Genomic DNA, 16542 nt, shown 5'->3' with positions numbered 1-16542 from the left:
AAAAAAAATCACCGAATATTAAACCACCGGTAATTGATCGACTTTGGTAATTATGGAATTATATTCTTTCAAATAAAATCCAAAAGACTGAGTTTAGAGGTAACAAACATTAAAAAAAAGAAGTCACGATTTGTTAACCTCCCTTTTTGAAGTCGGTTAAAAAGTTCAAGTGACAGGAACGCGTCATGATACTCATATACAGTAAATCCTATCATGTATTACATAGTGCCCACTGCTGGCCACGGGCCTCCTCTACAACTGAGAGGGATTAGGTCTTAGTCCACTACGCTGGATTAGTCCGGCTTGACAAGACTTAATACCTACAAAATTCTTATATAGTACTTCTCAGGTATGCAGGTTTCCTCACAATATTTATTTTCACTGTTAGAGCAAGCGATAGTTCACAAATAATATACACATAACTTTAGAAATGTCAGAGGTGCCTTAGGTTTGCGGACTTACGTCTTAGCATTTCGTTCCACTCCGAACTGGGCTATCGATTTTTTTAAGGTATTCAAGGATAGTTCAAAAGGATAGATAAATAAAACACATAACCTAAAATTTCACTTTGTGCGCTTAAAATTAAATATCGTCTTTATTGCAGAATAATTAACAAAACACAAAACAAGTCTAAATACACTGATTTTTTTTATGATAATTGTTATTTACACCAATAATTCAGAATTTCGGAAGCAAATTAAACTATAACGATAACAGCAGAGCAGAACTATCAAACCTAAAACTTTTACAGTATACAATATCACAAAGAACTTAAATTAACAACAGTGCCTCCATGTCTAAATAGAAAATTACCAAGGCTAGATATACCGTGATTTTAGGCAAAATTACCTTGAATCATTAAACTCGTAAAAAGCAAAAATAAATAAAATATGTCCCTATTATGAAATTTGAGTTCATTTTTAAGAATTACCGCCAACCAAACGCAAGAAATTCATGGTAGTATGCTTATGACGCGGTCAAGGTATTTTCTTACTTTGAAGGTAGATTCAAATTACTGTGTAGATGGAGACACTGTTAAATACACAAAGCTACACACTTATCGCCAGTTGCACTTATTATACTGGCTCTATAAGGTATACAGTTTATTTGACTAAGTTAGCAACTCTTGGTAGTGTTTTTCATTATGCGTGTAAAATACTACTTTTGCTTAGCAAACGAGACAGTCGATATTACGCATTAACAACCAACGAAATAACTTAGATTCTAATTAATAGCAATTTACCGAAACAAATGTGGGATTTCATTCACCATTGGGGGGTCTGACCCACATTAAACATCCTGATTACGGCACTGTAATACTAAGCAAGACAGAATAGGTTAAGATAAAACATTAAGTCTTGGCCGTGTTTTATAGTATAACGCCAATCACACGTTGTATTTACATATTTTTACACATAATACTATAGAGACATAGTTTAACAAAAAGGATTGTAAATACAATAAAAATAAATATTATGTGTGATGTTTCATTTCAAATCTTTTTTTGATATATCATTTGATTTAAGACAGTTGGTGTTTATTGGAGAAGAAATTTAAATCGTAAAATATATTTTTTTATTTAATACATTTTTTTTATAAGTAGACGAATTCAACCTAATTTGTTAAACTGCATCCCATTTAATAAAATACTATTTTGCCGCATACAATTCATTTTTTGAATAGGAAGAATATAGAAATTGATTACTTTATTATTATAAATGTCCTCATATTACTTGATTATTATTACTTACACTAATTAAATAGAACATTCCGAACCAATACATCACCAGTGGCGGCCTTAGCCGACGCGAGGTCCTAGGGGAAAGCAAAAAAAAACAACACGAGACCCATGGCGGAGTAAAAAACGTTGCCCGGTTTTAAAAAGTTTCATCGGTAAGATCTTAAAAATCTTAAAAAAAAAAGTCCTCTAAGGCACCGCGCGGGTCCCGGAGCGGTTGCCTGGTTCGCCTCTCCCTAAGACCGCCTCTGATACTTACACTTAATACTACGCTTTGGGACACACGGAGCTTGGCACCGGTTTTCAAACATCCGGTTATTATTATACATTGACCGGGTAATATTAAAACCGGTTAACCGTATTTGACAATTTTCGGTAGTCACTGCAGACATTATTTTTAACAACTTTAAACCTTAAAATCGAAAAGTTTTTTTTTAAAGTATTGACAATTACTATTATAATTAAATTGAACCGGTTAAATGCGTGTAAGCTAACTGAATGAACGTTCCGGTAGGGATTCGGAAACCGGAACTGGAACGGAAATTACCGGTCTCCAAGCTACTTACACAACAGATTTTACGCCCTGTCCGCGTCACAGCACCGTCATATCACGAAAGGTATGTCGCGTTTAAAATTCTGTACAAAACATACATTAGACACTTAAAAAACCTATATCACAAAACTATGTAAAGGAAAATCATACAAACAAAAAAAAATCACTAAAATAAATTTAATACTAAAACATCCGAAATATCTTTGGTTAAATTGAAACCCGTTACCGGACTCAGTGGGGGGTCACGGGAACCAAACCCCCACAAATTAAATACGTACCGAAATACACTGAAAATGATTCATCAATGTCAATCAGGGTGGCTACAGACGGACAGTGCGCAAAATCCAACAGTATCTGACCCCAAGGCTGGCCACTGACTAAACACGTATAGCACGAGGCAGTGTTGCCAGCTTCAACGATCTTACATTTGGCGGAGGAACTTAGTTAATGACGATTACAAATGGCAACTGTGTGTTAGAAAATATATGAATATATGTGATGATTTATAAACTGATATATAATATTATAAAAGCTTTGTGAATAGTGCTTTTAACGCGCTGAGATGACATTTAGAATGTAAACTCTCAGCACGTTCCATTGTAGTTGTGATATGTTAAGCGAAGTAACTTCTACATTAATTTTGATGGTATTTTTATAATTTTCAGACAGTCAATTTTCTTATAGCACGTGTGGCTTCTGTTTTTCTTCGATACAGCCAACAACAAATTGAAATTGGATAATTTTTCGTCAATTTTGCTGTTTATAGTTATGTAGACCATAAAAAATTTATTATTTATATTATGATCCCAATTAGTTTAGGTTTATCAATCAAAATCAAACTCGATATTTCGACATGGCCTTTTAACTTCGCCACCTCGTCGAGTGCATGTTTCGCAAATACTTCTTTCGGTTATAGCTGTTGCGTTCATTAATGTCGCAGAAGATTTAAGTTTAGTTGACAAGGCATATGTTACTTTTAAAATTTATTAAGTCAATCAATACCTTTTGGACTCCAAAACAATTCAAATGCACTTTGCCGATCAATCTAGGCAATGGCATGCATTTAGACCAGCGTGCTGAGATCACGGGCCCAACTCAGTAAAACTGGGCGTTACTTACACAGCGAGACAGATCAAAACCTGAGAACACTCGCTGGTTGTTATCATTATAGCGGCACGTATCGTTTCCTACGTTTATTTCATATTGGTTCTTTTGATTTTTTCTTTACAAAAGCTAATTTCTTTTGTAATAAAGAACTTTTTATTACATTTTCTTTGTTTCCACTAATTTCTGATTTATTTGCAACATTATTTTCAATATTATCAGCAATAAAATTGTCATTACTATCTACTTTATTTACGTTAAAACTTCCTTTATCTGGTGCATCTTTGCTAACATCTATATTACTTTTCATTTTACAATGAATTAGTTTATTTAATCTTGTAGAAGCAAAATTACATTTACCATCTTTATTTTGTAGTCTATCAAGATGATCTGTTTCAGGAAGTCTGTTATGTGATAAGTCAATTTTATCATACCGATCCTTGAGGTCATAAGGTTGACATTCTTTAAGATCAGCGGCTACTTTGTTATCAACTTGGATTTGAGTATTGTTTGGAATGGTAGCATTAATTACCTCTTTTTTATTTCTTTTGTCAACAGATGTAATAACAAAAATTTTAAGTGCATCTTTTGCTGCAAGAGCATTGTTTGTATATTCTCTCTGAGTATATGAACTTCTACCTTTACTAAAATCACCAATTGATTGATCATTATAGCCATCTTCATTTTTCTTACTAAAATCTTTAATATCATCAGCCATATTACCAAAAACATGATCGTTATTATTAATTTTAAAATGTTTATATTTACTCAAACGTAGCAATTTAAACTTTTTATCAACTATTTCTACTGCATCATTATTATTCCCATTTGTATCCAAATTGGAAACAGATGCACAATCTCTATCATTTCTACCTTTTACTTCATCAATAACAGTTGCCTTTTCACTACTTCCTACATGTTCATCACCACACTTAACCATATCAACACCACGGTTTGCATCAAAAACACAAAAATCACCATCACCTACTGCATCTACGTTAATATGATCATCATCGGTACTGACGGGTGATGTACCAAGTTCCTTCACCGCACAGTGACCAACCTGCATCGCGCTACGAACGGGTAGACAGTGTCCTGCCTAGGCGAACAGAGCTTTCGGGTCCGCGTCCACCAGCTCGCAGACGAACTGGTCCTGCTCGATTGGCTTCTTGATCCAGCGGCCGAGCTTCGCATTTTCGAACGCTTCGAATAAGCGCTCTTTCGCCGCCTGTTCATGAATAACAATAGTCTATTATTCAATGGTATTTATGGTGTTATTTGGGTTTGTTTGCTCAGTTTTAGCTCAGAGTCTACTTGTGACCGTTATGGCGGTAGGCTCGCCCCCTTTGCATCACGGGACGAAATACTCACAGCAGAAAGTGGGGGCACCAGTTGGCTTCCCCTATCCTTTCGGAGACAAAGGGCGTATTGCATCACGGGACAAAATACACAGCAGAAAGTGAGTGCACCAGTTACGCCACTGCCTACCCCTTCGAAGTTAAAATGCGTGAGTGTTTGTACTTTTTATGTATATTTTTTTCACCATCCTGAAAACCCTTACTATCTTTTAAGGTCTTATATGCGTTTATAACGCACTGCTGCCTATATTGACGTCATGACACGTCCACATGAGTTTGTACTTACCTGGTAGACGGGGCACATCTGTTTCGCTTCCTTGTACAGCAGGGACTCCAGGTTCGAGGGGAGCTGCGCCGGCGCCTTGACGTCATCCAACTCCTGACGTCCGGACGCGTTCACAACACATTGGTTATTCTGACATGTAATCTATTGGGATATTTTAACGCGATATGACGGACTTAACAAAATATTCATCGCTATCCATCGTAGTGTACGCGTGCACTGATGCTGCTCACGCGCACTGTAAGCGATTATGGAAAGTAGTGGGCGCGTCTTCATGGATCAAATGATCTATCGTTTCAGACTAACGCATAATTTTCATATTATCAAATTTGATCATACTTAGAAAATGATGTTAGAACATGTGAACTAAAAATAACTTAATAATTTATGGTTTGGTAACCCGCGCTACGCCAGCGTGGCAGATTGAGACAGGAATAGCTAGATGAGGCTCACGGGTAGCCTTATCAGTAATATTCAATTTGAATAGTGTGGTGGCAAGAGGTATTAGGTGAGAAGGAGCGATAAAAATCAGCTTTTCCTTCTCCCTTCGATTTTATATACAACGTACTATTGTAGTGTGTATTGTAGTAGGTGCACCAGTTTTGCCTGTGCCTACCCTTTTGGGAATAAAAGGCGTGAGTTTATACAAGTGTATGTGAGTGCGTATGAGTGTGTTTGAGTATATGTGAGTGCTTGTAAGTGTGTCTCTGTATGGTCAGATGAGCATCACCTGTGGCAGCTGCGGCAGTCGCCTCACCACGTGTTGCCAGCGCGCGAACATGCTCTGCTTGCACAGCAGCGACGGCTGGCCGTTCTCCAGCTTGCCGGTCGTCGCGTTCAGCACCTCCGGATCCTGCAACACCAACGACCTCTTTAAACTCGACAACTACAGCATTTTACGACTGGTAAGATAAGATACGACCGCCACGTCTATTATTGCAGTCAAGCTATTACACAATTGCTGTAGTGTACCGGTTTGTTTAGTTGCGCCTCTGCTCACCCCTTGAGTTAGAAGACGTGTGTGTGAGTATAAACTATTTCTCGACTCACTGGCGTGGTGCAGCACCAGCAGACGCTGAATGTGGGCGCTCGGGCCGGAGTGCGGGCCTCCGTGCTCGCAGCACGCGCCAGCAGAGGCCGCTGGAGACGGTACGGCGGCGGCAGTGACGTGATGAACGCCTCTATACGGCCACAGATGGCCCTGGAACACGGAATCATGCTCATCAGCAAAGTTCTAACATTCGACACAGGTTGAGGGCTCCCAAGTAAACTATCGTATCTGGAAAAATTGAGACATTCACATTTAATCGTTTCGTTATCTAGGTATATTTAATTCAAAAGTTAATAAACGAAAAAACACTTCATTAACATTCATTCAGTAACTTTTTTTAATTGGTTTTGGTAGTAAACATTACCCACATAACGAACCGATAAAAAAGTAAATATCGCAATTTTTCCAGATACAGTAGTTTACTTAGGAGTCATCGAGGTTGCGGCAAGTTTAGATAAATTTAAATCGGTCCTTAAAGTCCCATTTTTGTATTACTTAGTAAGCAAACTAGCAGGCGGTCCACTTGATAAGCGTCCAACGCCCAAAAGACTAGCAACGTCAGAGGCAAGAGGCTGCCTATCGGGAGATCAGCAGTCTATTTAACTCTCGTTTAAATGAATATCATAGCGCACGTGAACACCGATGCAAAGAGTTCATTCTAATGTTCGCATGTGCCCAGGAAAAGACTAGTAAAATATAGGGAAAGTGTAAATCTTAAGACGAGGCCCTTGTTGAAGGACATGCTGTTCATATCCCGCTTTATATTTTTCCGAGGTAAACTTGAGCCCAAATTTTAAGTTAAACCTCTAGCAATACATTGGTGAAAACTGCATTATATTCTACGGAATAGTTTTTTATGATGCGTGTACAAACATACAGACATATAAAAAAATGAAAATCGGTTTTGGCTTCTGTTGCTCCAATAAAGATCCTCCACGTTCGTTTTCTTCAATATCTATAATGTTGAAATCGGCATTATTTGATTGTTGTGGTAAAATTAGGTATATACAGTAAGAATGATTTCTTATGTCTACGCGAATATTTGACATTGAAATAGAAGTGTTAGCAAAGTTACCGTCCTATAACATTGAAGGCTATTAAATCATCGAAACATCGGTAGAAATATGAAACAAATAATTCGTTTTAATTAAAAAAAAAAGAATTTTCATGTAATATACCGCATCCCCGATGCACCGACACCCCACTCTCAGCTACATCGGCGTGCATGCGCAAGCGCACTTCGCGCCTTCACCGCGAGTGGCGCACGCACTACAGTAAATTTTATTAGAATCACGAATATAGGTTAAGTTCCAGAGATGCAGACCGCGGTGCCGTTGGCTTGTTTTCTGTCGATTATACGTAAGTAAACAATTTGATCATGTAACCTTCATCTATCTTCTATTTAACTTCTAAAGGACGAATTACGTGCAATATGCTAAAAGGAATGGATAACACATAAAATATATTTATTACTCGAGTAAAATATTGTTTTCAAAAATCCTTTTTTTTATGAGGAATAATTAAAACTTCATGCTTTTAGAGCCATCGTGCGGATCTAAGCTGTGCTTTGTCAGTCTGTATTATGTATAATTTTCCCACCAACTTAAACCTTAGTATAGACCTAACAAAAATTTAAAGCCAACCCTACATAGTATTAGAACCCCGAATCTCTCGATCCTTTTTTTTAATTGCACGAAAAATTCACCCCTCTGCACCTAATGGTGAGTTTTAACAGCTTGAGTACAGTAGTCGCTATGGGTAAATATAAAATATATCCTTCCACCAGCAAAAACTGACGTGTCGCTTTTTTTAGGACATTAACTTAAATATCTACTTAACATATCACTCAAAGCTGAGATCGGTTCATTAACACGGCCCTTAGATAGCAAAAACAATGTTGTATAACATATTTACACTCAATCCTTCCCCTCCTTCCCCTTCCTTATTCCTAACCCCTCCCCTTCCTTTGGCCCCCGCAGTCGTTAAGCCAGGGGGAACCGGTATACCATTCGCGGGTTCCTCCCGGAGTTGAATGCGGGATCAGCCGCAAAAAAAAAAAAAATATTTTACACTATACTTATACAACTACACTTATACTACTTTCTTGTATCAATTTTTTAACTATACACAGTACTCAATAGTCGTAATTAATTTTAGTCCGCACTTTGAGTAATTAACTAGTATAAGGGCGCAATGTTTAGGAATACAGTCTAGTTTTTATGCTTGTATATTTTATAATTAGCTTTAATTTTGATTGTAATCTGTTTTGCGTCTTAATTTTATTAAAATAAAAATAAAATATTTCCGGCAGTTACGAGGTAGACGCGACGTCACTCCATACATAGTATATCATAGTTTTGTGTCCGCACATAGCATCATAATTTTTGTTGTAACGCATCATGAATTATACACTGTATCCGGTGTAATCTATCTCTTATGTAAGGTTTCCAGACACACGAATTATATGTGTTTACAATATTTTTTATTGCTTTTGAATGACGAGCCAAGCTTGCCGTTCGCCTGATGGTAAGCGATACGACCGAGCATAAACAGTAGAAACACCATCCAACACCTTGAATTACTAAGTATTGTTTGGTATTCCACTGCGCTCGCCATCCTGAGACATGAGATGTTAAGTCTTATTATGTCTAGTATTTACACTGGCTACAATGTCCTTCAAACCGGAACACAACGGTGACCACACACTGCTGCTTGACGGCAGAAATAAACATTGCGGTGGTACCTACCCAGGCAGACTCTCACATATGAGAGACCTACCACCAATATTTATTTTAAAAAAATATTTATTGAGTTATATGGAACATGCTTATAAAATACAAACACACTGACGCGTACTACAACCAGTGGGGGAGAAAAAGGCGCAAATGACGCACGCCGTGTATAATTCATACCAAGATGTAATAAAGGCAAGCCCATCGCCATATCTATCTTGTTTTTACCATTTCGTTATAAACGGAAATGATTCAAAATTAGCTTTTGCCTATGGTTCCGATAGAATGAAAAAATAAATAAAGGATAAATATTTTCCCAGGATAAGACATAGCCTGTACTGCACTCAGAGATAATATAGTCTAGTGAAAAAAAATCAAATTCGGTTTAGTATTTCCTGAGATTAGCGCGTTCAAACAAACAAACCCTTCAGCTTTTGTATATATTATAGATAATAGTATTCATTATCGTTGCTGTCACATCCTCTCCTAATGACCGTCCTAAGTCGAGGTTCGTAAACCCCTAGTGGTTTGCCCTCAACATGGTCGCTTAATTTGCGGGTTGCGAGCGCCTAAAGCATTCACCCTAAAGTCCAGTGTGTTATATGCGGAGACTATAAGCAATATGTATAGTTATGTAGTTATGTAATTTTTAAATCTTCATTAGTCTGTAAGTCTTCCTAAAAATTAATAAGAAAGAAAGTTAGCATAAGCCGGCCTTATTCAGGCTAACAAACGTAGGGTCATTAAAAAAAGGTTATAAATAGCATGTCAGTTCATATCGACAGTTGAAAAGCTAATTTACTTAAGCGACATTTTTTTTTTCAAAAAATATTATTAGGTTTATAAAAAACATAGAAAAAAGTACATTGTATATTTAAAATGAGCAGTCTCTTCTATGTTTTTTTCTATGAAACTTAGTGTCCGAAAAAAAATTATCTTAAATCAATTAGCCTTTCAACCGTCGTTATGAACTGACATGCTATTACCTTTTTCTTAATGACCCTACGTTTGTTAGCCTGGCAACGGCCGGCTTATACAAACACACCAGACTTTTGGGTTCGATATGAAAAATATACGCCTCCCACAATACACCCGCAATACAGTCAAGTTCATTACAAATTATATAACGTTAACAACTTAGTCTGGCAACAATGAAAACATAGTATCTAATCGGCTATCGCTGGCCTACAAAGTAGTCAAGACCAAGGAACTAGAGTGAAGAGCGGCATGACATAACATCCATTTCTAATTGAATAATATATTCTACTAGCTTGTGCTCACGTTCGCGTGTAAGTTTTCCGGGATAAAAGTTGCGCTACATATTTTCCCGGGATAGGAAGTAGCTTATAACCTTCCCAGGACCTCACACTATCTCTAAACTAAATTTCATCGAAATCCGTCGAGTAATTTTTAAGTATATCGCGTTCAGACAAGCAGAAAGATGCGGCGGAGGACTATGTTTTATAATATATTTTTTAGACGAACAATTTTTGCATCATTTTTCATTACTGCTCCACTCCTATTGGTCATAGCGTGATGTTATATAGCCTATAGCCATCCTCGATAAATAGGCTATCAAACACTAAAAGACTATTTTCAATTTGAACCAGTGTTTCCTGAGATTAGTACGCTGAAACAAACAAACTCTTCAGCTTTATATAGTAGTACCTGATTATAAGATATTTCGCTCTTATAGCTACCATATTATCGGCTCACTATTACAAAGTTCTAGCTTCTATTTTTTACACAAATTAGTAGAGAAAAAAATAATATTCACCAAGTAGGCGAACACATTTGCACTTATAATACGTCTGAACAAGTTTATAAGAAAGTTATTATTACAAAATTACATTTAAATTTATTTTAGGGATATAATTTAAAAAATAAAGAACAAGACAACCCATAGAAGCCAGCTCGGGCTGCCAGATTAATTAAATTATATGTATTACTTAATTCTATTTCTTTTCAGTGAACAAATCTGATAATCCCATAAATAAATAAAGGGCAAACCATGAAGTATTGTATTTTTTATCTCCATTTTTCAACAAAGTAAAAATAAACATAGGATATTTTAATGAGCCAGCGATATGTAACATCTACGGTATCCTTATAAAAAAAAAACGCCGTATAACAATTAAATCCGCGCCACGCTCCAAGTGTCGGGTATTCAGTGCGAACGATCAGTTTCGTCACGGATTTATGTAACAAACAAGATTCCAACTTTATTATTATTCGTTTTCATAATCGGCCCAAATACTTAGTTCGAGCGTCGATAGCCTAGTTGGGTGTGGAACGGACTGCCGAGACGAACATCCGCAGGTTCAAAACCCAAATGCACCTCAAACTTTTCTCAATTTATTTGTGTACTAGCGACCCGCTCCGGCTTCGCACGGGTACAATGCTGACTACTTAATGGATGTTATTATTATACATATAAACCTTCCTCTTGAATCACTATATCTATTGAAAAAAACCGCATAAAAATCCGTTGCGTAGTTTTAAAGATTTAAGCACACATAGGGACAGAGAAAGCGACTTTGTTTTATACTATGTAGTGATTATTTGTGAACTATCGCTTGCTACGCCTCTTTTCGTATTTCTTTACTTAGCTCTTCTACCGATATTAAAAGGCTTATAACTTACCGATTTTAGAAATAAAACTATTTTTGTAATTATCGCGGGTTTTATATATTATAATTTTATCCCGACATTAAGAAGACTTTGCTTTCATGGTCACGGGGGGGACTGAGGTGTTGTTCATCCGCAAAGTCAAAGTTACAATATCTACCTACATTTTACAATTATACCACTTTTTTAATCTGTTGACGGTGCAATCTACGCAGAATGACCTGTGTCTTCAAGTCTGACAGCCGGTAATTGTTAATTCTTACCGGATTTCAATCATTCTATGTTAGAATTTATATCACATAAATATTCGATGAAAGCATGGACCAAAAACGAGCCCAATAGCTTATGGTATCGGTGAGAAATCTCTCGTCAGTCGACTATTTAGACGACACTTAGTATCAAACACAGTGGAGTCACTATGCCGTGTTTATAAGAATGTGGCTCAACACCTGCATACCAGTGGTATACGAGATTCAAATAGTACGTAACGTCTGGATGTTAATTATCCTATAAAAGAAGTTAACCGACTTGTTACTGTCAACGGATTACACTTTCAACTTGGGTCTTAGGCGGTTTACACACTATTATAAGAACGAATTAATGGAAGAAAATGATAAATCCTCGTATGTGTTAACCTAAATGTTTTATAGTGAAGTAAGCATGAACGTAACCAGGGAGTTATGAGCTAACCCCCAAAAAATAAACTTTGTTTAATTAACGATTGATCGACTGACGAAAGACGATTATCCCTCGCCAGTCGACACAATTTGCCGGCCTGTTTTAAGCCAGATAGAGGCTGATCCCGGAAAGCGACACACTTACAGCCGTTTTTAATAAACGATCCCAATCTCGATCTTCAATCCGTTTCCGACAATGAACCAATCAAAATAACATTTGTGAGCATTTAAAAAAAACTTTCTTGTGATATATTTTTGAGATAGATAGAAAAAAACGATTAGAATAAAAAAAAAACAAAACAAACATACATCACGCATTTATCCCCGAAAGGGTACGCAGAGGCGCAACCAGACCACCCACATTTCGTCAAGTGTGTTCCGTGTTCTTGGATTGGTTTATTGATAATGGCGATTAGGTACCGCCGCAATGTCTATTTCTGCCGCTAAGCGACAGTGTATTGTCATTGTTGTGTTCCGGTTTAGGTACAATGCCAGTGTAACTACTGGATATAATAAGACGTAACATCTCATGTCTCAGAATGGCGAACGCAGTGTAATACCAAACAATACTTTGTAATTCAAGGTGTTAGATGTTTCTAGTGTTTATGAGCGGTCGTATCGCTTACAATCAGGCGAACGGCAAGCTCGTCTCTTCATTCAAAACAATGAATAAAAAACGGCGGATTTTACACTTTGAAATGAGGTAGCTTGGATCACACCGTGTGCGAAATACCTAACTTCTAAACACGATGGTTTTATGCAATGCAGATAGCCAGCGGACCTGTTTGAAGAGTGCAATATCTGAGGACATTCCTACATGTATGATACTGCGAAAGTGGCTGGACCGGTCTTTATACAGGATTCAATTACATTTTATCCGACATGTTTAGTATTAGGTAATTATATATTTAACTAGTTGACCCGACAGACGTTGTCCCGTCTTAACTATGAATTTGCAGCGCGCATTCTGTCAATCACTGACAGTTATTTCAAACAATTGACAGTTACATAAAATTAATATTTTCGTTAAGTTTTTTAAAATTTTCTAATTTTCCGCGCAATTTTTTGAATTTTTTCTTTCATGAGAACCTTCTCGTGACAATAATAAACACAACAAAAAAAATTTAGTGAAATCGGTCCAGCCGTTCACGCGTGATGGCGTGACCAAGGGAAATAGGGATTCATTTTTATATATATGTATAACATTATACAAGCGACGATAGCATAGTTGGATGTGAAACGGACTGCCGAGACGAATGTCCGTAGGCTCAAAACCTCTGACTAGGCGAAAAAAAAAAATATGTGCGTATTCTTTGTGAATTATCGCTTGCTTTAACGGTGAAGGAAAACATCGTGAGGAAACCTGCATACCTGAGAAATTCTCTATAGGAATTTTGTGGGTGTGTGAAGACGACCAATCCGCACTACAGCGTGGTGGACTAAGGCCTAATCCCTTTCAATAGTAGACGAGGCCCGTGCAGCAGTGGGACAATATAATAGGGGGCTGATATTATTATTCATATTATTTGAAGCCGTCCCAACAAACCTGGCGACGCACCGCGATCAACGAAGGAAGTATTCGGAAGGCTTGGGCGATATGATAGGCGAAGCTCAAAATCGAAATTTACTGCGGATGATTCCCCATCCAGAGAATTATGTATATACTAAATGATTGATAATACAATAAAGTATCGTGAAACATAACGTGTTTTAATCAATCCATCAGCGTCTAGCGACATCACGTCCGTTTGGAAACGCAATTTTTGACAAAAAAATTATAGTCTTTAATCATTGACATATATTTAACAGACACGAACGTCCGTATAACTATTTGTTAAAAATCTTAACAAATATGGCAACCAAAACGTCACTATTTATTCTCTGGAACAACAAATAATTTTACTTATTTGAGAAATATTTTTTATTAACATCCAGGTTTACTTAGACTCGAGTTCTTATATTGTAATCGGCGATCCTTCGTACATAACCACACGCTGTCAATAAGTCAAGTGTACGGATTGCAGTACAGTTGCGTCGAACACAATGAGTGTACCAAATGTCAAATCTAGTTCGTAGTACATAATATATATATCGATGATTTTAATAAATTCGTGATCTATTCTACATGAAATTCATTTCAAAGGAAAGCAAAAATAAAAATATTTCATCTGATACTAGCCCATCGAATATGTTTACTATAGAAACAAACTTACATAAAGAATTGATATAAAACTATTTCTCCTCGTGATCATGAAGGCTGCAGTCTTTGAAACGTCGGGAGATTTTTTTTATATAAAAAACTGCCATAAAATCCGACAAATAGTTTTATTTCATTGTTTAATAATTGCGTAAACACAAGAAATCATTATATACAGCAGTTTCATAACGTAACTAATTATAACAATATGTAACTGAAGTTCTAGTAGAGCGTAACACGTAAGTTATTTTAAACAATAAGAGGCGATTCATAAATTACGTGGCAAAATTTTAAACATGTAGATATGGTTTAGCATATAGTAAGTAGTTTTATCTTGAGGTATTAAAACACAAAACATTATATGTACCTACACAACAAACTTAAAAGTATTGAAACAAAATTATTTGTACGAATTTTATCGCGGTTTCTTATAATATTATTTTCTCCCGACGTCTCGAAGACTTTGCAGCCATTGTGGTCAAGGGGCGGACCAGAAAGGCTGCAAAATCTTCGAATGTTTTTCAAAACTCGAAAATTAAACCAATTAAATCTAATACGATCGACGATTTAGGATCGCTGGCCAGCACACCCTCTAGCTCCGGCAAACTCGCGTAGTATGTATTAAACATCTTCATCTTCGTTTTATTAAAAAATTAAAAAAAGCTACCACTCGCAATGTTAGTTATAAATCTAAAAACTTATATAATCGACTGGTATTTAATTATTTTTTTCGATAGCGAATAGAGATTTCATTTCGCTACTGTAATCTTCACAAACGGCCACCTAGTAAAGTTCGTTACTATAGTTTTTGAATCCCACATCAAATTCATTGACAAGTCTTCTATGTCATATTTTTCACGTCTGAAGGTCGTGCCCGCTTTGGTAAGTCTTTGTGATGGCGTTGACGAGCTGCTTCCACTCCACCCTGTCTTGTGCCTGCTGCAAAGCATCTGTGACTGGGATTCCAATTACCTCTCTGATGGTAGCACCATCAGGTAGGTGGCTTCTAGGTCTTTTGCCGTCTACTCTACCCAACCACAACCAGCTTATACAAGTTATCTGGCAGCCTTCTTGACAAATACACACACACATCACGCATTTATCCCTGAAGGGGTATGCAGAATCGCAACCAGGGAACCCACTTTTCGCCAAGTGTGTTCCGTCCCATGATGTAGGAGGCGAGCCTATCGCCATATCGGACACAAATTCCAGACTCCGGGCTGATACTGTGCAGAAAATCCCAAATATCACTTTGCCCGACCCGGGGTACGAACCCAAGAACTCAGAGCGCTGTCGTACCGCGCATGCAGTACAACTACGCCACCGAGGCAATCACAGCAGTCAGCATGCAGTCAATTCTTGACAATTTGTGTGCAAATTACATAACTTCCATAACAATTTCCTAGACATACTGCACATCGTTTTGCGGTTGTTTTCTTTGCAAACCGTTTAGCAGTTACGACCGCAGGGAGTCGAGTTGTTACAGCTGCAGTTGTTACGCGGGTCAATAGGACTTCGAAAGGCATATTCCTCGTAAATTTTACATAATATTATTCAAATTTTATAGATATTTTTTGCCTTCAGTTCCGCCCGTACGAAAAAGTTTTTCTGGGATAAATATTTCCCGTGATAAAATTTTCTTTTAAAATTGGTTTAGAGCGTTCAAACAATCAAACTCTTCAGTTTTATATTTTACTATAGATCAAACGATCATGCCATTTTGTGACAACATGGCTGACAACAGTTCCTTATCAATTATGTAAGATTTTTATTTTATTCAGTTCAATAGTTATCGATTATGTGCCATAAATGTAGACATTATTTCTTAATTTTATTAAATGGTAAACAGTCTGTACTTTCCAGAACAGCGAGACTCTTAATCAATTTCTGTACAACAGCAGTGTCTGCATTTATCAAGCATTTTTTATTCCATTTTACAGCATCTAGGTCGAAAATTGAATAGCAAACCATGTCCTAAACACATTAACTACAGCTTACAATATAATCATGTTATATCTAAACTATTTAGGTAAAACTGACATATTTGTTGCAGGACCTCCGGGAGTGGAATTCGAGAACGCCCTCCTGCAGATCAGCCCGGTGGACAAGTCCAAATGTCCCTTTGTGAGAGACACCAACGATATAGGCTTCCAGCTCTACACCAGGTGAGAGAACGTATACAGGGTCACTTTGACATTGCGTCAATAAACTAAATCATATA

At 37.0% G+C, this 16542-nt stretch overlaps 1 protein-coding gene across 9 annotated transcripts in view; it reads right to left on the bottom strand.

Annotated features, from left to right (window-relative positions):
• Positions 1 to 556: 556 nt before the first annotated feature.
• LOC115447142 (double-stranded RNA-specific editase Adar) overlaps positions 557 to 16542 on the bottom strand; it is a 46071-nt gene continuing 30085 nt past the window's right edge. For 8 of the 9 annotated variants that reach the window (XM_037443430.1, XM_037443429.1, XM_037443435.1 and 5 more), the window contains 4 exons: positions 6087 to 6237; positions 5767 to 5889; positions 5040 to 5180; positions 557 to 4623 (listed from right to left, as the gene is read on the bottom strand). In XM_037443430.1, the coding sequence (XP_037299327.1) occupies positions 4495 to 4623; positions 5040 to 5180; positions 5767 to 5889; positions 6087 to 6237 (544 nt within the window). In that variant the 3' untranslated portion in view covers positions 557 to 4494. The remainder of the gene's footprint in view (positions 4624 to 5039; positions 5181 to 5766; positions 5890 to 6086; positions 6238 to 16542) is intronic. The other variant, XM_037443431.1, reaches the window with a different exon arrangement.

The sequence above is a fragment of the Manduca sexta genome, chromosome 26 (genome assembly GCF_014839805.1).
Source record: "Manduca sexta isolate Smith_Timp_Sample1 chromosome 26, JHU_Msex_v1.0, whole genome shotgun sequence".
Taxonomy (NCBI): Eukaryota; Metazoa; Arthropoda; class Insecta; order Lepidoptera; family Sphingidae; genus Manduca; species Manduca sexta.
This window is presented reverse-complemented; position numbering and strand designations above follow the sequence as displayed.